This window comes from Carcharhinus amblyrhynchos, chromosome 2, assembly GCF_965287045.1.
Source record: "Carcharhinus amblyrhynchos chromosome 2, sCarAmb.v2.hapA, whole genome shotgun sequence".
Lineage (NCBI taxonomy): Eukaryota > Metazoa > Chordata > Chondrichthyes > Carcharhiniformes > Carcharhinidae > Carcharhinus > Carcharhinus amblyrhynchos.
The window spans coordinates 15,365,255-15,389,125 of record NC_137325.1 but is presented as its reverse complement, the minus strand read 5'-3'; the positions used below and the strand labels follow the sequence as shown (position 1 = coordinate 15,389,125).

The 23,871-nt window shown below is 39.6% G+C and overlaps 1 protein-coding gene across 4 annotated transcripts in view; it reads right to left on the bottom strand.

The window, feature by feature from the left end:
• Positions 1-23,871, bottom strand: part of exoc2 (exocyst complex component 2) — a 262,605-nt gene that overhangs the window by 39,662 nt on the left and 199,072 nt on the right. For all 4 annotated transcript variants that reach the window (XM_080202796.1, XM_080202788.1, XM_080202812.1 and 1 more), the window contains exon 23: positions 15,185-15,326. In XM_080202796.1, coding sequence (XP_080058922.1) covers positions 15,185-15,326 — 142 coding nt within the window. The remainder of the gene's footprint in view (positions 1-15,184; positions 15,327-23,871) is intronic.

Sequence of the window (23,871 nt, the reverse complement as noted above, 5' to 3'; positions counted from 1 at the left end):
CCAGGAATCAAACCCGGGTCTTTGGAGCTGTGAGGCAGCAGTGCTCGCCACTGTGCAACCATGACATCCAGGTACTTTCTCTCCTCCTCATCAATCAACAGGTTTAAATATTCTACCCATTTTTACTCTTGACCTAGGCCTCGCACGGGCCTAAAGATTTCACTACATGTGCCAAACTCTTTCCATCACTGAGCTATACTTTGTGGTTTCCCTCAGCCCTGGCAATCCTTTTAACTCCCGTGGCTGCCCTCATGAGGAAAACCACAACAGGCTCTACAGTCCAATCTTTAACTATTTATCCAGAGAAAACACAATCGGCTGAATCCCCTGAACCAGCTGGCATTTTCTGACTGTGCAGCCATGTGCAGGCTGTAACACAATGACACAGCAGTTAGCATAGTGCCTCACAGCACCAGGGAACCAGGTTGATTCCTGGTTTGGGTCACTTCCTGTGTGGAGTTTGCACGTTCTCCCCATGTCTGGGTTTCCTCCGGGTGCTCTAGTTTCCTTCCACAGTCTGATTAGGTACATTGACCTGAACAGGTGCCGGAGTGTGGCGACTAGGGGAATTTCACAGTAATTTCATTGCAGTGTTAATGTAAGCCTTACTTGTGATTAACAAATAAACTTTTACTTTTCATTGTATTTCAGGTTGCATTGTGACAAATCCATTCTGAATAACAGGCACCAATACCAACTACTTATTGAAGATTTTGGTCCTGAAGGCCCCCAGAGGGCACTTGAGTTGACATGTAATAGGTGAAGTGGAGCTGTTTGCAAAGAAAACACCTTTTGCACTGGCAGAGGGAAAAAAAAATCAGTAAATTCCTAGAATTATTATTAGAAGCAGTTTTGTGCTGCTTGAATTCAAATACCGACAGATTCAATTAGTTATTGTTACCCAGCATGAATCATACAACATTTGATGACACTCTCTACATAACATCCCTTGATGACGATTGGTGAATAACTGTGCTTCCTCGGAAGGTATGCAAACTAAAATGCATTTCCCCACTTCAATCAGTTTTTTTTCCCATCCTGCACTATTGTGCACTACACTACATGTACTCCAAAATTTGGTTACAACTGTCACATCGTCAGATTGGCTCAGTGAATTTATCAGCCTGATGCAGCAAAGACTGTTGAAGAAGAATCCACAAGTGCTTAACAGCTTCAAAGATTTCTGTTCCACAAGTTGTCTTTCCATTGTCATGGATCAAATGCATTTGAGAGGGACAATACCTTGCTACTAAGCTTCTGCTGCCAATGGCACACACATGTAAAGGAGTGGTGGAGCAGTGTTTGTTTTTTGCTAGATTTTTGTTCTCACTGGAACGACAGAGGTTGGTTAAGGGACGGTCTGATAGAAGTCTACAAGATTATCAGGGGCATGGACAGATTGGGTGGTCAGAAGCTTTTGTCCCAGGGTGGAAGAATCAATTACTAGGGGGCATTGGTTTAAGGTGTCAGTGGCTAAGTTTAAAGGAGATGTACGAGGCAAGTTTTTTTTTACGCAGAGGGTGGCGGGTGCCTGGAACTCGCTGCCAGGGGACGTAGTAGAAGCAGATACAATAATGATTTTTAAGGACATCTTGACAAATACGTGAATAGAAAGGGAATAGAGGGATATGGTCCCCGGAAGGTAAGGGGGTTTTAGTTCCAATGGGCAGGCTGGTTGGTGCAGGCTTGGAGGGCTGAAGGGCCAGTTCCTGTGCTGTAATATTTTTTGTTCTTTACTTCACCACAGGAATCTCCGCTAGCTGCGGCAACTTGATCTTGTGGTGGTATGAACTCAATTTTCAAAACCATGCGCTGGAGTCCAACTTAATATACCATGGCTCCTTGTTGAAAGTGACAAATTTTGATACATCTCTTAAGATGTTGCTATTAGTGCAGATGGCTTAAATTGAACACTCAGGAGCATTACAAGGTGTGGAATGGGCAAAGCATTTTTGGCCAGCCTATCAAGTTCCAAAAATCTTGTGTAACTACCCTAACATAGATTTGTTCCCCACATCTCACCACACCCCAATCCCATTCTGGTCCCCCCACTTATTGAACGTGTTGTCGAAAAGTTTTTCTTTCACTTTCACAAACCCCAGACATACTCACGCTTAACTCTGAAAATTTAGTCATCTCCAACATAGGACTGGCAAGTGTCTTTCCCTCCCTTTATGTCAGCAGCCCCAAGTGCTAGAATCAACCATCTCATGGAACTCTGATGACTCAGAAGATTTCAAATCAGAATAACCATTCTCTTCTCATAACCATGCAAATGAAGAAGAATGAGAAAGTAGTTTTTGAGTAATTCAACAGGATTGCTTATAGACTTTCCTGCTGTCCATCATGCACTCATTTACATGCCCAAAACAAATTATATTCAAAGTGGTCTGGCCTCAGCAGTGTAATGACACACTCCTATGGGAACAAGTGTTAATCATTTATGCATTTGAGCCAGCACCACTATTCAATTATTCCATGGCTAATCTGAGCCATAATTCCATAAACCCACCATAGTTCCGCATACCAAACAAAAATATATTCATCTGAGTCTTAAAATCTCTTATTGTCCCAGTGCTCTTGATGTCTTGTGGAGAAAATTCCAGATTTCTACTACCTTTGTGAGAAAACATGCCTCCTGATTTCCCTCCTAAATGGCCTGTCTGTAATCATAAGATTCTACCATCACTCTTTACGGGTATCTATCTAATTTTTTAAAGCACCCTCAATCTTCATTGCTCAAAGTATTTCATTCCAAGTCTGCATCACTTAAATTTCAATAAAATATTTTTTTAGGAATTTAACTTAGTAATACACATTAATAACTTGAAATGCTGGATTAGATATTCTTCACAAAAGCTGCAATAAAATATTACTTTATGAAGTGTACTATTCAAAGACACCAGTCATAAAGTTTTAATTTTATTAATTATGGGTTTAATAATACATTAAGTAATTTTATTTAATTATTAGTGTCACAAATAGGCTTACATTAACATTGCAATGACATTACTGTAAAAATCCCCTAATCACCACACTCTGGCGCCTGTTCTGGTACAGAGGGGCAATTTAGCATGGCCAATGCACCTAACCAGCATGCTTTTCTGACTGTGGGAGGAAACTGGAGCACCTGGAGGAAACCCAAGCAGACACAGGGAGAACGTGCAGATTCCGCACAGACAGTGATCCAAGCCAGGAATCGAAGCGGGTCCCTGGCGCTATGAGGCAGCAGTGCTGACCGCTGTGCCATTGTGCTGTCCCACAATTTGTAATGCCTTAGAATGCCTCTCACAGTCCGAAAGATGTGCTGGTTAGGTGCATTGGCCATGCTAAATTCTCCCACACGTACCCAAACAGGCACCAGAGTGGCTAGAGGATTTTCACAGTAACCTCATTGCAGCATTAACATAAGCCTACTTTGACGCTAACAAATAAACTTTAAACCTCATATTTCTGCTTCAGGATTATTCTGGTGGGAGATTGTCAGCCAAGCTGCAGTAATGGTGAAGAGGCTGTACTTTGTGAAGTATGCAGCCAATCTTCATCTCAGTCCACTGATCTTAATGGGTTTACACTGCATTGAATCCAGGAACAAAAGCTTTCTCAGCAGACTGCCACTAAACACTGCTACATTCCAAAACCAGGCACAATAATTATTTGCAAGGACAAGTGAGATCCCATTCTGGTACTAGATTTTCCAGAATAGGTTACAGATATTTGCAGAAAAATTGGGATGGACACGTGGGTAGTATTTTCATGACCAAATTGCTGTGGTTAGAATCACTGTAGATCTTCATAACCCAATAATTGGCACATTAATTTTGCTTGCTATGATTTTTCAAGTAGAAAGAGCTGTGTTATAGTGATAGAGTATAATGCATGCCCTCAAGATCTACAAATCAATTACTTATAAAATGCAAACATTGGCAATATGCAGATAAACGTGGCAGTCATTTTGCAGTAGCAAGATCCCACTGGCACTGGATTAGATGACTGAGCAGATTATCTCTTGCTTGTGATATTAAAGGAAGTATACAGGCTAAGATACCAGAAAAACTCTTTCCTCGCCTTTGAATTATGTCAACATCTTTTGCAACCACTTGGGTAGACCGCTCCACCTCACTTTGATGCTACTTCTGATTATGTGATGCTCTCTCAGTATGGCACTGAGTATTAGCAAAAACTCTGGAAAGGGGGAGATTGAATCAATAATCATCTTATACCGAGTCAAGAATTTTGACACCACAGATAGAACACTGTTTAGAGGGCACTGACAACAGGAGAAACCACTGCTTATGGCATCTACCAGGTCATTGATGAGGAAGAAGAACAAGGCATGGAAATGTATAATTTTGATGAATCCTAGTGCAAGTGTGGCAATGACAAATTCCTTTTAAACAATCTATTGTTGGCATCTTGTTGGTACCATACGTAATTCAACAGGTCAAAAGACCGATCATAATAAGCAGGTTATATTTAACTAAATGCTCTAAGTATCCAGGATTTTTGTTAAACATGTAGTGCGTTCTGGAATACATGGTCAGCTATTTATTTAAGCCAACTGAACAGCAGTTTGTAGTGACTGAGATAGTACATCAGCTTGCTGTATCATTAATTATTATGGTGACAAATAGAATATGGTTTAAAATAAAAGTGCTTTCCCACTAATAGAAAAGTACCTTATTACACAACAAAAGAACGTGCAAACAGAGAACTTTGGGAGGAGCGCTCTTTAAAACACACAAGTCATGGAATAAAATTTAAATCTCTTAGAGCAGAAGTATATTCCTTCCCCAAAATCCTAGTGTGATTGATTAACATAGCAGTGATGTGGAAATGGCAGCAACCAAAGTTGTGTAGCACATGGGAGAAAATGAAGAAGAATGTAATGTAATAGTTGTTCTTATACAATAAGTCACAATCCTTAATTCCTAATAAAAAAGACATTTTAAACATTCTAATTAAGGAGGGACCATCAAGGAGTCAATTTTTGAACTGGTTTCACAATGATGTGCTGAAAAGTTGGGGAAGAAACAATAGTAAAAAAAAACCACAACTGTTGCAATATTATTTCCTTCTCAGTCGGAAAATCAAAAACAATTCAAATTAGATTTATATGTTTTTAGCACTTGCATCAATGTCAAGTTAATTAATTTGTTTGGTTTCAATGTTCCTCTCGTCCACAATTGCAGATCGGGTCTAATGGCCAGCGGCCTAAAATCGATTGCTGTCAAAAGGTGAGCTGCCGGTGGAGTTGCAACATGTGGCTGTAGTTTGCTCGTATAACTTTGCTTAGACCTGAAGCCCAGGTTATGGATGCCTTGGGTCGCATGGTTCGAGATGCCTGGGCATGAGTAATTCATAGAAACCCTAGAGTGCTCAAGGAGCCCATTTGGCCTAAAGAATCTGCACCAAAAACAATCCTACCAGGCCTTATTCCCATAACCACACATATTTACCCCGCTAATCCCTCTAATTTACACATCCTGGGATACTAAAGGGCAATTTATCATGGCCAATCCACATAACCTGCAGGTCTTTGGTCTGTGGGAGGAAACCCACGCAGACACAGGGAGAACACGCAAACTGCGCACAGTGATCCAAGCTGGGACTCTAACCAGAAAGTAAGCCGAGGCAAATTTATGCTCCATTATGCTCATAAGTTAGTTTCCAATGATGCTGTCTCAGGGGCCTTACCATTTTCTTTTAAATTTTTGTCATTAAAACATTTAAAGTACATTTAAGCAAATAAGACTGGACCTTTCTAGCATGGGAGAAGATGTGGTGGGGAATCTCCAACTGACCAACAATTACTCATCCAATTAGAGAAAGTTTTAAATGACAACATGCCACCACCCAATTTTCCCAGCAGCAAGGGAATTTTCAGGAAAACATATCATGTCGTATCAATATTGCTAATAGCCACAAAAGGGCATTAAGATTACAAGGAGTGGTGAAACTGGTCATCTCATTAAGAGGAAGATTCGTGCAACAATTATGCTTTTCAGGCTCACTATCCATAAACAGCTCTGTTAAAAACAACAGATTAAGTAAGTTACTATTAGATCATGTAGACACAACCAGGCAGGCCTTTAACTTCCTCATTTTCACATTGGGTTTTCCACATTGCTGCATTCAATTTTGAAAGCCCATGAAGGCTTACACATATATAATGGAAATCAACAATCTACGAAAGGTCACGCTGGTCTAGTGAAATCAACACATTTCCTCTGAGGCAAACGTTCTTCTGTGGAAAACTTAAATTCAACGTATAGGAAGCATTTGGAAGAGTATGCAACTTGGCCATGACAATCACCAGATTTAGTAAGTAAATATTGTTTGTAGCATTTGGTTTATGTATTTGGATTGGTTATCTCTTAGAGAAAGTTAAATGCTGATTGTAACAAATATATATGTTGTCAGTATTAAGCACTATTAGAACATTAAACACATCTTTCAAAATAAAGTATGAAAGGCAATGGATTGAAATTTTCTATTTTTAACTAGGTGCTTTAACAACCTGCCAATGTTACACAATGGACTTTTTTTTACACTTATTCACTGATGAGAACCAGTAAGGTTATGTACAGAATTGTGACACTAGAAGGTCATGAGTGGTAGACCTCATGTGATGCTAAATGACAATGTGGGAACATAAGCTATTCAGAGCCATGGCAGAAGATACAGTTGGTTTACATCCTGTGGGAAATGTATCACGACACTTTTGAAACTGTGGTCTTCCACCAGAGATTGTTCCTTAAAAAAAAGTCTTCTTCTTCCTTTATGAGTGCTCTGTATATTGCTTCTATAATATACAGATATTTACATATTGCAGACTTGATGGCGCCCAGAGTGGACTAAAGCACTTCCCTTTGAAAGCAATGAATTCAAAGTGTCCCAAAATTTTAGAAGAATATATTTTTCAGTGTAAGGGCGCAGATGGTATATAAATGTTTAAAGGAAATGATGGGTTATTTATGGAAGTGAGCTATATAGAGAGATTGGGAACTTGCTCAGTATTTTACAGGCCTGTACTTTTCCTATTGTCTATGTAATTTATAGTCATTTAATTTCAAATGTGGCAAAAGTTTTTGTCAAACTGTTCTTGAAATATAATCTTTCTGGTGTTTCCTTCATTATAATGTTAACTGTGATGACAGGAAAAAACAAATAAAAATAAAACAAAACAGATCATCTAGAGGTCAGTTTGATAAAAGTGAGGAGATCTAACTTACCCATTTGACTACTTTATTCCTTTAACTAAACATGATTGTTAAGACGACTGAAACGATCAAGGTTGTTTTCCTGGATTGCATTTTTTTCTTCAATTAACCCAATAACTAGTGTTTATGCACTCAATTAATGGGTAAATAACAGTTTATTGGTTTCTTCATCCTAGGTAGAAATATTCACTAAGTCATAAAATTCATCTTTTAATGGAAAACAATTTCACCAATCTATATTTTAAAGCTCATGTGCTCCCCTATTTTGTTAGTGTGCTGAACTGTAGAGGAAAAATTATTTCAGATTCATTCTCATTTATATGGTAAGGACACAGGAGAAAAGTCCGACTGTCTGTCTATTTATTGACCTTATATTATCACGTCATTAAATTTATTCATTTCAACACTATCTAGTGCTGTAAGTTTCAAAATTGTATTGGTCTAAATGTGTTTTGATAAAGTATCCCCACAGTTGTGAAGATGGTTAGCTGACGTCATTGCAGCTCAAAGTGGTTAAATAGGGTGCCATGGTGGCGCACTGCTGCCTTACAGCGCCAAGGACCCGGGTTCGGTTCCCAGCTAGGGTCACGGTCTATGTGGAGTCTGCACGTTCTCCCCGTGTCTGTGTGGGTTTCCTCCGGGTGCTCCAGTTTCCTCTCTCAGTCTGAAGGACATGCTGGTTAGGTGCATTGGCCATGCTAAAATTCTCAGTGTACCCAAACAGGCGCTGGAGTGTGGCGACTAGGGGATTTTCACAGTAACTTCATCACAGTGTTACTATAAGCCTACTTGTGACACAAATAAATTTTTTAAAAGTTGCCAAACAAAATGCCAAGTCATCTTAGATGCATATCCAGAAATATTTTCTCCCTAAATATTAAGCGATTGAATAGTTTCAACATTTTGTTATAAGGTAGTATCTGCAATTTTCATTTCTGAATGTGGTAATATTGGACATTAACAGAAGAAGGAAAAGGGACAGTTCTAAAATTTAATTCACATTCATCCTCTATAACTTAGGACAGCAACGTCTCAGTTATCACCTTAAGGAGAATTGCCAGTGTGTCTCGGAGCTAATTAACCACTTGCAGTAGAGAGTTTTCATTCACATTATTGTGACAAATTAACATTAAGTGACTTGACAGTAGTGAAATTTTACTTTCTGATAATGAAACATAAAAGAAGCATAATCATTGGGCTTCATCCTGTTTTGTTACAAGTGGATTCATGAGGAATAAAGATCAAAAGCAAAGCAAAATCTAAAACAACTTTTCCGACTTAAGCACCAGAACGTACAATTTTTGTTGATTTCAAATTAGCAAGTCAGGATGAGTTTATTTTTTCTCTCCCTGCACCTCCCCAAAATTCCCAATACTGACCAAGGGAATTGATGTTTTCTTTTAAATGTGAACATAGAAATCGAATCCCATAGTTAAAAATCAGAAGTTTCAGAGCCAAGATATCAAATGCAATTTTCTCTGTTGAAATTGTTTTCATTTGTTAAACATTCTTTTAGTCTTCAATCATATTCAAAAGTAGATCTATAGCTTTTAAGTGGGGCAAGGCCAACATTTGGAAAAAAATGATTATTAGTGATCAATGATGGCAATACACTTAAGATATAAATCAGAAGGTTTGTAAATCTTTGAAACAGAATGGCATTTACTAAGCAATTCCTTTTCTCACCTCTGATTTTTATACAAATGCTTCCAAGGGTCTTAATTTCTGATTTTTCTTTTGTAAATACATATTATAGGCTCAGAAAATAAGTAATTTGGGACCAGTGAGCCAAATCACAATTTTGTGTTGCTGAAAATTATTGTTTGCCAACAGTAATGGGAGTGTTGATAGCAAGGCTGGCAGGATGCTTTTGTCAAGAGTTAAAACCTCAAGCAACAACTGACCACCTGCTAGAGTGAGACCCCACAGCTTCACAGACCAGTTTCTGGGTTTTCAAGGTTGAGTGCCATGTCGGGCTATGAATTGCATCAATAAACACACCATTTAATTAGCAATAAATGGCTGCAGGAAGAATAATTTGCATGTATTTGTCAATTTCATGATTGCTATTAAGTAGAATGGGGCACCTCTCTTTGATAAAGGGCCTTTTCTATGTTCAGTGATGTGAAGTGCATTGCTGCCAAATCATCCAGGAATTCGAACTCATGGTGCATCTCTTTTACTGCAGAAATTGAATTTATTTTGCAAGTATCAGTGGAGAGGACTGCTTATACAATGATATATTCCCCAGTACTTCTTGCCCTCGTGCTCTACATATTTTGCTTGAAATGACTAGGGAAGTTAGGCTTTGCGTATCATCTGCAATCCAAATTTGAAACATGCAAGCCGTTTGGTTTGACAGGACCACTCAGTCAGCCAGAAGTATTTTCTGGACTAGTTGTGAAGGGTGAACATCTATCTGTTCTTTGTAATTTTGTATTTGCACAACCAAAAAAAAGACAGTAAAAAAAAATCCAACAATCATTAAGGAATAAGATGGTTTTCAAAGTTTGCCCTCTAGACCTGGAATGGGTACAACGAAGTTAGCCAGATGAAACTGAGAAAGGGAGAGAGAGTCACTTGGAGAGATTGATGAAGCCTTGGTGATGAGCACAATTTGGAATAAAAATCTGAGGAAAGTATAAATTATCATTTAGAAAGCATGAATTAATCAATGACAGCGTGCGTGGATTTTTTTTCGATGCAAGGTCACATCTGACTAACTTGATTAAATTTGCTTTGAGGAGATAACAAGGAGGATTAATGAGAGTGGCAGACTTGGTGTATTCTACATGAGTTCTAGCAAGGCTTTTGTCAAAGTCCCACAGGGCAGATTAGTCCGAAAGGGGATGCGAGGGAAAGTGGCATTCCAAAGTTGGCTAACTGGCAGGAAGTAAAGGGAACAGTTGACAGATGGTCTTAAGACTGAAAAGGTTGCCAGTGGGAATCCCAAAGTTCACCCTTGTTTCCACAGTACATACCAATGATTTAGACTTAAATATAGAAGGCATAATTAACAAGTTTGAAGAATATCCATGCGGCTGAGAGGAAAGGTTTTATCTATTTATTAGTCACAAGTAGGATTACATTAACATTAGACTGCAGGAAAATGGAAATGGCTGGTCAGGTGGGAAAGAAAGTGATAAATTGAATTCATTCTGAAGAATTTTGAGGTAATGCATCGAGAACCAACAAGCAGGGGAATACCCAGTAAATGGTGGTATACTAAGAAATGTAGAATGCATGTCCACAGATCCTTAACAAATAGAGTGGCTAAGAAAGCATATGAGATATTTTCCTTTATTAGCCAAGGGTAAGTTCAAGGAAGACTTTGCCAGGACAAACATGCCATTAGGCCACAGCCAGTGTGGCGTACAATTTTGGTCTCTTCACTGTAGGAAAGATGTGACTGCACATTACAGAGGATGTAGATGATATTCAGGACTGCAGGACTGGAGAATTTTTGCTGTGAGCAAGATTGTATAGATAGCTTTGTTTCAGCTAATAGTGCCACGATGGGCAGAACAGCTTCTTTTGGATCCATAAACTTTCTGTGAGAGGACACAATGCAAAACTAGTGTGATATCTAAAACATATTAAAGAAATTAAATTGTTCTGATCTTAGTCAGCGGTCTGTTACACAAGAACATTAAAAACAGAGTACAGAAATGAGATAGAAAATCTGGTGAACTGTTGCGGTGACAATAATCTTTCCCTCAAGGTCAACAAAATGGAGGAAATTGTCACTGGCTTCTGGAAGCGTAAAGGAGAACATGCCCCTGTCTACATCAACGGGGACAAAATAGAAAGAGTCGAGAGCTTCAAGTTTCTAGGTGTCCAGATCACCAACAATCTGTCCTGGGCCCCCCAAGCTGACACTATAGTTAAAAATGCGCACTAATGCCTCTACTTTCTCAGAAGACTAAGAAAATGTGGCATGTCAGCTACGACTCTCACCAACTTTTACAGATACACCACAGAAAGCATTCTTTCTCATTATATCACAGCTCCTGCTCTGCCCAAGACTGTATGAAACTACAAAAGGTCACGAAGGGAGTCCAATCCATTACGCAAACCAGCCTCTCACTCACTGACTTTGTCTCCACTTTCTGCTGGCTCGGCAAAGCAGCCAGCATAGTTAAGACCCCACACACCCCGGACATTCTCTCTTCCATCGGGTAAAAGATGCAGTAGCCTGAGGTTACGTACCAACTGACTCAAGAACAGCTTCATCCCTGCTGCCATCAGACTTTTGAATGGACCTACCTCGCATTAAGTTGATCTTTCTCTGCACCTTAGTTATGACTGTAACATTACATTCTGCACTCTCTCTATGAACGGTATTCTTTGTTTGTCTAGCTTGCAAGAAACAATACTTTTCACTGTATACTAATACGCGTGACAATAATAAATCAAATCAAAAAAAGAGTTGTTCATTGTTTCGAGCACTCTGAAACTTACTGACGTGCTAAACAAGTGCAATTGTTTTACACCTCAATAACCGAACATAGGAAATAGTGTAAGTCAGAGAAAAATTACGGAGATATCATTACTTGCAGGAAGATCTTTAAAAAATTTTTAAGTTATTATTCCACCATGGTACTCACAATCATAGCTTTCTAAACATGTGTTTTCATTTACTACCACTAGAGGACACTTCAAAACCAGTGTGTGCAGGGTGTCCATTTGTTACGGGTTATGGTCACCAGATTACTGTAAATAGTCTCCCACGCATTGCTAATTGATTCACCATTCCAGTAATTTCCTCTTTCAGAATAGATGTACAAAGTTATGCAGAATCCTATTCACAGTAACATTTCAAACAGATAGCAGTCAAAAAAACATTGCGACCATTATGCAGAGATGAGTTCTAGGAAGCAAAGATCCATTTAACTTACCCTAAAAAAAGCAGCACATTGCATTCATTTTACTTACCAACAACAGAATTAAAATTGACATTATTTAACATACACTGTACTGAAGGTATCTTATGAAAAGTATCTTCAAGTACTCAGAAGGTATGAGAATTCAGTTTATTCATGGATTTAAGAAAAGACAAATTTTGAGTTTCTGCTTTTCATCCCACACAATTTTAATTGGTTACAAAATGTGAATTTTTTTAAAGTCTTTAAAAATTAAAATCTACGCAAATTGAACAGAGGGCTTTCTAAATTACGAGACATGCCACAGTAGAAAAACTCCACATGAATCCACAGTCGACTGCATTTGCAACTGAACAAATCTTACTGAAGTTTCACTTCATTTGTTAGGGGGAAATTGGATGCGTAACAGGTAAATCTGCAAATTCTGCAGGGCTTATGCAGGGAGGTAAAATATCTCATTAGGTCCTTTTATATCCCTTTTTCTGATAATTAGGAATACTCTACTTCATAAAATGTGTTTATTCCATGAAATAAAATGTCATTGAAACAAAGAATAGGAAAAAAGACTTGCATTTAACTTGCACCATTTACAACCACTGGATGTCTCAAATCCTTTGACAACAAACAAAGTAACTTTGACTGTTGTCACTGTTGCAATGTAGGAAACGCACAGCAAACTACTACAAACAGCAATATGATAATTCCCAATCATTTTTGTTATGTTGACTGAGGAATAAATATTGGCCAGAACACTCTCTTTCTTTGAAGTAGTGGCAATGGGATCCTTTAGATCCAGTTGAAAAATATGACTTCAGTTTAACATCTCATTCCAACGACATTACAGAGTACTTTACCACAGAATCCCTACGTTGAAGGAGGCCATTCGGCCTATCGAGTCCGCACTGACTCATCAAAATAGCATCTTATCCAAGCCAACATCCCGCCCTATCGCTGTAACCCCTCACTTTTAACATGGCTAATCCACCTAACCTACACATCTTTGGGGACTAAGGGGAGAGGTCGCATGGACAAACCACCTTTTGACTATGGGAGAAAGCTGGAGCACCCAGAGGAAACCCATGCAGACACGGGGGGGGAATATACAAACTCCACACAGACCATGGCCAGAATCGAACCCGAGGCCCTTCCTCTGTGAGGCAGCAGTGCTAGTCACTGTGTCACCGTACCACCCATCGGCCTCACTTCAATGGAATGTCAGCCTTGACTTTCATCTTCAAGTCCTGGAGTGAGACTGGAACCTTCTGACTTGGAGGTGAGATTGCTACCAACTGAGCACTGGACAATATAACAATAGACCCAAATAATCCCTCTGGCACAATACTTCTGCCCATCGTGTGTAACATTCTTCAAAGTTAGGTTATCTGAATTGAGATTAGCCAAAAATTCTGCTTTTGGCTCTCCACCTAATCAGAATTGGCCAAAATAAAATTTATTTATTTTCACAGCTTAGTAAATTAACATTCACATTAAACTCAAAGCATTAGATTAAAAAGTTATGGGGCTATATTTGGCTATATATGAGGCAATCCAATGGTTGGCACTGCTGCCTCACAGTGCCAGGGACCTGGGTTTGATTCCAGGTCACTTGCTGTGTGAAGTCTGCACTTTCCCCCCGTGTCTGCGTAGGTTTCCTCCAGGTGCCCTAGTTTCCTACCACAGTTCAAAGGTGTGCAGGTTAGATGGATTAGCCATGTTAAATTGCCTCTTAGTGTCCCAAGATGCGTAGGTTATTGGGATTAGCGGGATAAATATTTGGGGTTGTGGAATAGGGCCTGGGAAAGATAAAAAGGCGGGTCGGTACAGACTCGATAGGTCAAATGGGCCTGTTCTGCACTGTAAGGATATGATATTTTTTGTGCCTGATGTTTGGCTACAGAACTGCACCCATGTAAACTGTGTACTTATTCAACACCTTCTTAGGGTCATTTCCTGAGACTGCAAGAGCTCCAATCCTAAATTGGGTTTCTACCAAGAACTTGCCAAAGACAAGGGAATGTCTTGCACAGCTGCAATTTTGAATAGGATATTGTGGGATTAGCATTTTAAGGTTGCTTGTTCAAAGGCTGCCTAAGGAAAAGACCGGCAAGAGTAAATGAAGAGGCAAGAAATGGAGCGGGGAACATTTAAAACTCTTTACTGTGAAGCGGAAATATTGATACATTTGTTGTGAGGTTTGTCTGCATGGTTGATCCAGAACAGGTCAATGCTAACTAGGAGAGTCAAATGGTTATTTTTAGCCTCTGTAATACCACATATTAACCAGGCATATTATAAATTAGATCCCACAAAACTAATCATGATATGTGCAACAAACTTACAACAGTCCACCATTTTAAAGGGGTGAACACAATTGCTTGAATTGAGTTAATAACTGCAAAAATTAAAAGGGAAATCTACAATAAATCATAGATGCTTGTCCAGTAATAAAGGTCAAAATAGCAGTAACTTCCAGATTATATATCTTAACTGATATTATGCAAAGCACAAAAGATACTTCACCTGAAAGTATAATAATTTATTAAATAATCTCTTGCGCAGCAATTATTCCTGTTCTACCTTATCAATATACCGCAGTTAAATTAATGAGGCTGCATTTGCTGCCGAGGCAGTTGAAGGGGTTGCATTCCCCACCACCAAAGTCATTGAGCTTGTGACATCATTGCCAGTGATACTGCAGGTATCTGCCTGCTTCAAAGAACACAGATTTGAACTAATCGTAACACAGAAAGTACAGTTTGTCTAAAACTTAGATAACTATTTAAAGTAGAAGTTTTATTTATTGACGCGTTCAGATCAGTGAGTGGGACAGTGAGCGAAGCAGCAAGTGGGGAGTGAAACAGCAGCAAGCAAAGTGACAAATGGAATGGGCATTTAATGGAGAAGGAATGCATAATGATAATATCAGTGCATCACGTTTGTACCTATGGACAGAGTGAGTCTTGACTTCCTGTGCTTCAATGGCAGGAGTTATAATGAATTCATTAAAGGTAGACATTTTACAGAAATTTCAAATAGGTCAGTTTTCACAGCTGCAGATTAGAGAAGAATACAACATACCTGTTGGTGCAAGACAATCTTTCCAATCAAAATATCCAGCGTAAATCCCAGGCTCTAGAGAACCAACAATCGGATCCGCTTTTAGTTCAATATATGTCTCAAAAAGCCTCTGGTCCAGCTGCTTCACTGCATCAATGCTAACCTGCAAATATGACATTGCATGACTTCAGAAGGTCTTCCACAGAATAACAAAATATGCAAAGTTAGAAACAAATTCAGAAATGAATGGTTTTTGTCAAATGACTGGGACACAGTTATGGGGGACACAGCAACTCGATGAGTATCTGCGAATGGCACACCCAGTTGATGACTTGAATGCACACCCAGTGACAAAATTAAAAGCACAAAAGGCTGGCAAATTAAAACAATTGAAGAAAGCAAAAAGGTTAGTTTGTCTTAATATCTGTGATTCTCCAGTTTTGGATGGTATACACCTGAACTTGTCAAATAGATACATAGAAAATCCACTGCACAGAAAGAAGTAATTCAACCCATTTACTTTGATTTATTATATTAGTATACAGTGAAAAGCATGGTTTCTTGTGCGCTACACAGACAAAGCATACGGTACCTAGAGAAGGAAAGGAGAGAGTGCAGAATGTTGTGTTACAGTCATAGCTAGGGTGTAGAGAAAGGACAACTTAATGCGAAGTCCACTCAAAAGTCTAATGACAGCAAGGAAGAAGCTGTTCCTGAGTCAGTTGGTATGTGGTCTTAGACTTTTGTATCTTTTTCCCCGAGGGAAGAAGGTGGAAGAGAGAATGCTTAATTCCTTAATTATGCTGGCTGCTTTGCTGTGACAGCGGGCAGTGTAGAGTCACTGGATGGGAGGCTGGTTTGCGTGATGGATTGGACTACATTCACAACCTTTTGTAGTTTCTTGCAGTCTTGGGCAGAGCAGGAATAACAACAAGCTGTGATACAACCAGAAAGAATGCCTTCTATAGTACATCTGGTGCCTGCGTCAGCTGAAGAAGTGCAACCTTGCCTAACCTGCTGTTCAGCTCTTGGTTCATTGCCTTGTAGGTTACAGCACTTCAAGTTTAGATGCAAGTATTTTTTAAATGCAATGAGAATTTTTGCCTCAACCACCATTTCAGGCGATGAATTCCATACCTGCAACACGGTCTCTCTTGATATTTCTGCCAATTACTTTTCATCTAATTCCACTGGCTATTGACATCGCTTCTAAGTGAAATAGGTTCTTCCTATTTACGCCATCTAGACCCCTCAATTTTTTTGTACCTCATTTAAATCTTCCCTTAGCTTTCCCTGTCCCAAGAAAACAATTCCAGCCTATATAATTCTTAAAATACTCCAATCGTAGATCATCCTCTAATCTGTCTTGTGTGGTCACATTATTCCTTATAGGCAATGAATAGAGTGGTATGTATTCCTCTAGCTGTTGCCTTACTACTGTTTATACAGTATAACCTCCCTGCTCTTGTATTTTGTACCTGAGTTAATAAAGGAAGTATCCTGTATGCCTTCTGAACCACCTTATCTACTTGTCCCTGCATGGATGGCCAAATTGGTAGATGTTGAGAAATACTTAAGATTACGAAAGAAGAGAAAAGGGGAAAGGAGGGAGAAAAAATGGATGAGTTACAATGAGTATTGGGGCAGTGGTGGTCTGTGCAATCTAATGATGTTTCTTTTTCAATAAACCATAGCTTACAAGTTACTTACATAGGATATATGACACAGAAACTGGTCATTTGGTCAAACCACTTCATGCCAGTGTTTATGTTCCTTTCAAGCCTCCTCCATTCTTTCCTCATCTAAATCTATCGTCGTAACCACCTATTTCCTTCTCCCTCAAATGCTTGTCTGTATCACTCCCCCTTCAATCAATCTACATAAAGATTATTTGCTTCAATTACTCTTTGTGGGAGTGAGTTCAACATTTTTACCACCAAGTAAAATTTCCCAAATGAATTTCTTGGTCACTAACATATTGACAGTCTCTAGTTATGCTCTTCACCCCAAAAGAAAGTATTCTCTCTGCATCCATTCTATCAAAATCTTCCATCATTTTAAAGACTTCTATTAGATCATTCTCTCAGCCTTCTTTTTTTCTAAAAGTAGACGCCCACCTTGCCAATCCTTTCCTGATTCATACACCCATGCCTTTCTGGGGACAAATAGTTGTAGTCAATGTCTAGCAACTTTTAATTATTATTTCTGGGGTGCCTCCCTCTACATTGAAAAAATAGCAGTGAAATCAAAGCTTCAAATTAAAAAGAGGACTATGGGTTGGCCAAGGCCTGCAACTGAGCAGAAGCTGACGGTCTTTCTGTTTTTGCTGATGTGGTTCGACTCATAGATTTTAGTCAAGTGGTTGAACCATTCCATGCTCGACCTGTTTTAACTTGCTTTTACATTGTCGTAAGACCGGTGTTAATGTTAATGTTTCAGACCGCTGCAGCAATCTTGCTCATCAGTCTAAAAACTATGGGGGCAATTCTCTCATCCCACTGTGCTTGTTTTGGTAGCACAGCGGGCCGGGAGACTCCAGCAGAGGCTGTTTTGAGTGCTCCCCGCTGGGCACCACGGCCTCTGCGAGTCTTCAGCAGCTGGATTTCCAGCGCCGTCAGCTCCATGCCAGAAATCAGCGTGGTGCTGCATAAATTACCGCCCTGCCAGCCTCTTCTCTCTCCTCCCACGTGGGTTTCCTCTGGGTGCTCTGGTTTCCTCCCACAGTCCTAAAGATGTGTTGGTTAGGTCCATTGGCCATGCTAAATTCTCCCTCAGTGTACCTGAGGAGGCGGAGTGTGGGCGACTTGGGGATTTTCACAGTGCCTTCATTACAGTGTTAATGTAAGTCTGCTTGTAGCACTAACAATTAAATAAATAAAATAAATGTTGCTGTTTTTAGGGCCTTTTGTACAGATAGGCTGTTGCATTTGCCTACATAACAATAGTGATTGCTCTTGTTAAATAAGTTGTGTTTTGAAGGGATGCCTCAGAGATGTTACAAATGTGGGTAGGAACATTACCTCATTGGTTTGAGGTGTTTTTAATACTAAGATTGGCAACCGGGTACTTCAGCTTGTCGGAGGACAGCCGTGATAAGTTTCAGGAGTTTTCACACTATTGCCACAAAAGAGGCAATTTGGAACAGCTTTTTTTCAGATAATTAAGATAAGTGAACATCCACAAGAAAGTAGGATAGGTGAAAATAGAAAACTTTATTATATACATCAACAATTAAACCAGATCAGATTACTGAGGTGGGTGGCACAGTGGTTAGCAGTACTGCCTCATGGCGCCAGGAACCCAGGTTCAATTCTGGCCTTGGGCCATTGTCTGTGTGGCGTTTGCATATTCTCTCTGTGTCTGCATGGGTTTCCTCCGGGTGCTCCAGTTTCTTCCCACAGTCTGAAAGATGTGCTGGTTAGATACATGGACCTGAACAGGCACGAGAATGTGGCAACTCGGGGAATTTCGCAGTAATTTCATTGCGGTGTTAACGTAAGCTTTACTTGTGACTAATAAACTTTAAGATGCACGGGTTAGGTTGATCGTCCATGCTAAATTGTCCCTTCGTGTCAGGGGGACTAGCAGGGTAAATATGTGAGGTTAAGGGGATGGAGCCTGGGTGGGATTATTGTCGGTGTAGGCTTGTTGGGCCAAATGGCCTCCTTCTGCACTGTAGGGGTTCTTTGATTTCTGTATTGGGTGACAGAATAATGATATGTCGGTTTCATCTCAGCTCCACAGCTGTGGAATAGGTCTCTAAAGATTCATAACGTACCCTCATTCTATAGCTATTTCCGTTGATTTTCATAGAAGTGTTACATCTGCATGTATTTCACATCTATAAATTTTACTTCTAGTTGTCATATACTTCTGGTCATATGGTTCATTGAATCCTGCAAGATCAATGTTGATGTGTTGGTACAACAAGCAGCGAGGAAGAGAAATGGCATGTTGTTCGTCTTTGTTGCAAAAGGGTTGCGCAAGAGTAAAGCCTGCTGTAATAATGCATACAGTAGAGTTTTGAACCCTTATTTAATAAAGGTGATGCAACAAAGGTCCACTTCATTGATTCCTGAAATGAGGGGGCAGTTCTGAGAGAAGAGTTTGAATAGAATGGGCCTAAATTCAGTGGCATTCAGAAGAATGGGGAGCAATCACATTGAAATATATTAAATTCTTAGGGTGCCATCTTATTAGCCATTCACGCCACGCTCCTGCTGCAGCGAAGTCAGAGAATTTGGTGCCCAGCCAAATCTTCGCTTGCTGCAGTGCAATTGGAAAAAATCCGCCACCATGGACAGTGGTAACATTCTGGTCCGACTATCTACCCTATCAAATCATCTAAGAGGAAAGCTAAGAGGCTTTTTCCATTCCTATCCTGAAATAAGAATCATAGGGTGGAATTTTACCACCTCTGAAATCTTGCTGCTAGCAAGTGTAAAAGTGGATGCTGACCTAAGTGTTGCTTGGCCACATAATATTGTAATCTTACAGGGAAGTGGCCATTTATGAAGCCTGGTGTTTATTCACCCAAGGAAGCAGGTAGGTTCCCAAGATGGAATATGCATTCAGAGGCCTGAAGCTGTGGATGAAAGCAGAAAATATCATGATATGGCTGAAGTTGTGCTTCAAGTCAACGCAAAAGCAGGAAACAACTGTACCCCCCCACCCCCATACATTTGCATATTATTATACTGTCTGTATGCCAGAATCATACCCCCAAGTCAGAAAAAGCGTCCACAGCAGTCTGATGCATGACTGGTCTCAGGAGGCGTGCAGTTGTGAGCAGAACTCCGAGAGGAGGTCAGAGATGAGCACTGCGCTCAGGGAGTGAGTGGGTCGTGCCAGGTTAATGCAGGGAGTGCAGGTTTGATGCTGGGAGGCTGCAGCTGGGTGACCAATGTTTTCTGGTGCACATGCTATGCACTGGGGTGGCCTTTAAAAATGGCCCTGATAATTAAAACACTGAGTTGATGGTGTGGCAGACCAATCAGAGGCCGCCTGTCAATGATACATCATGGAACCCTTGCCTGTCCTCTTTCTCTAAATTCCATGGTGGGCTTCACTGTTTTATCCCACCGGACACTGTACTTGGCTAATATCAGAGAAAATCTCACCCAAAGAGTCACCACAGCTGCCTAGTCGTTATTGTGGAGGGAGAGGGCACAGGGATGCTCTGGTCACAATGATTGAATGAAAGTTGGATGTACACTTAACCTGGAAGGCCTGTGGCAATAACGCAGATATATGGGACTGACTGGACTGCTCTCATGAGGACTAGTGTGTTTGTGATGAACTGAATGGTCTCTCTCTGTACTGAAAGGAATCTGTGACTCAAAGTGAAAAGATGATCCCATAGAAAATATTTTTGATCTAAATTTAACGAGAACCTAACTTGCTAGATCATTCGATACATATGTAAAAATACCCTGAGAAACATAAACCAACTCTTTTAATGTATTAGGACTCATTTGTAAGAAACAACAGGATTTTAAGCAACATGAGAGAAAGATACTTTTGATATGAGCCAATGACTATAGAAGGTCTTAGCAAGTTGAGGAATTTCACTGATAGGTTAACATCATCACATTCCGTTAAGCTACCCATTTTAATCATTATCTTTTACATCAGATGACTGCAAGCTTTGTTTACAATTCATTGCCACTATTAAAACATTTTGACAACCACAAACGGGCATTGCTTTTTGTTTATGTTATATCAACAAAGCTTTTCTCCAAATTATTCCTGTTCTAAGTTCTCCAGCTTGACTGATGATTAGATTAAACAAATCCAAGGAAATTCCACAGCTTTCAACTGACCATTCGATTACTTCAAAATTCATGTTTCCAGAAAAATAATTTGGAGGGTCAACATTCATTCATTAAAAAAATGCACAGGGCTAACACATCAAGCGCAAGTAGTATTATTTCTATCTTTGAATGCCATTCTGTTTTCAGCAACTTTCAATGTAAATTTCTAAATGTGCAGCATGCTCACACTGCTAAACACAATCTGGCAATCTAAAGTTGGATGAATCAATTTTACTGTAAACTGGAGTGCAATTTTCCACACTATCTAAATTGTTCATAACAAATAGTCAGCGGCTAGTGTCTAAAATATAGTACTGATAACAAAACTCTCTGACCAAAAAAAAAATCACCACTTTTCATGAAAAACAAACATACTTACTTGAATCTGGATTAACTTCCAATAAAAAAGTAACCAACTGAACAGTCACACAGGATAATCAAAACCACAAACAATGACTAAACTCTGACAGTTTAGCAATTTAGCGAAGCTAACAACCAAATAGAAGCTGGGTAAAGCAACATTGGTGGCATAGATGATAGGAAACTACCAACTCTGCAGATACCGCAATACCCTTTAAGTTAACTATATATACACCTTGGCTTCTGTGCTTCTGTTGTTCTATCTAAAATCATGTTTAGACAGCATCTTTTGGAATCTAAATTCCAAATGTACTGCTGCGAATGTTCCAGGGTAAAAATTACAAATCAGCAGAGAAGTATTTCCAGAAATCTTAAAATTAACTCTCAGAGGAAATACAGTAGAATCACAAAACATCAAAAAGAAATCCATTCTGATTTGATTAATTATTGTCACATGTATCAGTATACAGTTAAAAATATTGTTTCTTGCAATGTTGTACAGACAAAGCATACCATTCATAGAAAAGGAAAGAAGAGAGTGCAGAATGTAGTTTGACAGTCATAGATAGGGTGTAGAGAAAGTTCAAGTCTGACAGCAGCAGGAAAGAAGCTGTTCTTGAGTCGGTTGCTACGTGACCTCAGACTTTTGTACCTTTTTCCCAATGGAAGAAGATGGAAGAGAGTATGTCCAGGATGCGTGTGGTCCTTAATTATGCTGGATGCTTTTCTGAGGCAACGGGATGTGTAGACAGAGTCAATAAACAGGAGGTTGTTTTGCGTGTTGGATGAGGCTACATTCGTGACCTTTTGTAGTTTCTTGTGGTCTTGGGCAGAGCAAGAGCCATACCAACCAGAAAGAATGCTTCCTATGGTGCATCTGTAAAAGTTGGTGGGAGTCATAGCTGGCATGCCAAATTTCCTTAGTCTTCTGAGAAAGTAGCAGGCTTTACACATTAGTGGACTTTCTTAACCATAGTGCCAGCATGGAGGGACCAGGACAAGTCCTGCGCACACACAGCAATAATTTTCATACAAAAGTTGAATGGATTAAAAGTTTAAATCCAATTCTTATTAACATGCAGCAAAGTATTGCTTGAAAACACAGTTACTATTTTTGAAAGAGAAACAACTTGGCTTAGCGAATTTACATAGAGTTGTTGAGTTCCAGAGATCAGGAAGCACCCAACTGCTGGCTTGTGTCGAGTGGTTTATGCTTGCAAGCGACCCACATGGGCACCAAACTGGATCCAGTGCTATGAAGTTAGGGACAGTAGGTTAAAAAAAAGTGAGAGTTGCCATTTATGATCACCTTGCAATGATGCGCGCTGGAATGTGTGTGCATTTGAAAGGAATGCAAGGACAGAATTAAGCTCAGTCTTTAAGATTCACACTGAAACTATTCAAGTAGGGGTTTTCTGGTGGGGAGGATGCGAGAGTGGAAACTGCCTAAAGCTTGGTTATGTTCTACATCATAAATCAAAGAAACAATGGCATTAGGTAGCAGAACTATTTCTCAGCAGGGATCAGCACCTTCAGAAAACAAGGAAGATTCCATGTAAATGACTTCATGAGATACATCCTTTAAAAAAAATGTAATTCAAAGTAAACAAAATCAGAAAGAAACAAGGTAATATAGTACCTTCTAACATATAAACACTGATGAAACCTGAAAACTTCTTGTTCTACGTGGTTAATACCTATGGGATTAAGCTATGAGGGAAACCTCTCTTCAGGCAATGATTATAAGTGTGTATTGATTGCAATTTAAATTCAACATTTCTGTAATGTCTGTGAAGCACTTAACCCACTAAATACAAGATAGGATTTTAATTATTAATACATTATACAGGGAGTTAGTATTAAATCTAGCCATGCATCCAAAGATGCAATTTGGGGTCCAGAGGCAAAGATTCATGATATCCAAACATGAAGATCTAGCAACACAATAAAGATAATGCAATATCATGCTTGTTCACTGGGTCTACTTTTCAAATGGTGTAAATTATGTCATATACACAAAGTGCAACAACATATTTGGGGGACAATGTTATTAGCAGACCAAATCTTTTGCTCATGAATGGGATACAGGATTTCTAAAAACTGACCAGAGCTCTGACCAGACTTGTCATTTTAGGAACATAGAAGAAATCCTCAAAAAAACTTCTGAAAAATATTGTTGATGTAACTAGATTCAACTGATTCCTATGGACCTTCCAACATATTTTCTGGCTCACTTGTTTTACTTTTGAGCTTCTGGGGATTCCCTTGAATGTTTGAGTAAGATGTGCATGTTATTGACGTTTTTCTCTTTTAATCCGCAGATGCGTCAGTCCGCCTTGTTGTCCAATAAGGGGCATACACATGGTGGGTTGTGCGAGGGCTGCTCTTGGATGTTTCGAGAGTAGCCTAGTGCTTCACGTCATTAGTGTACGCTTAAACTGGACCAGCTGATGGGCAACACGACAGCTCAGTGACTATCACTGTTCGCTGTACAGATACATGGATTTGGGCCAGTGTCTGTGGGAGTTTGCGCAT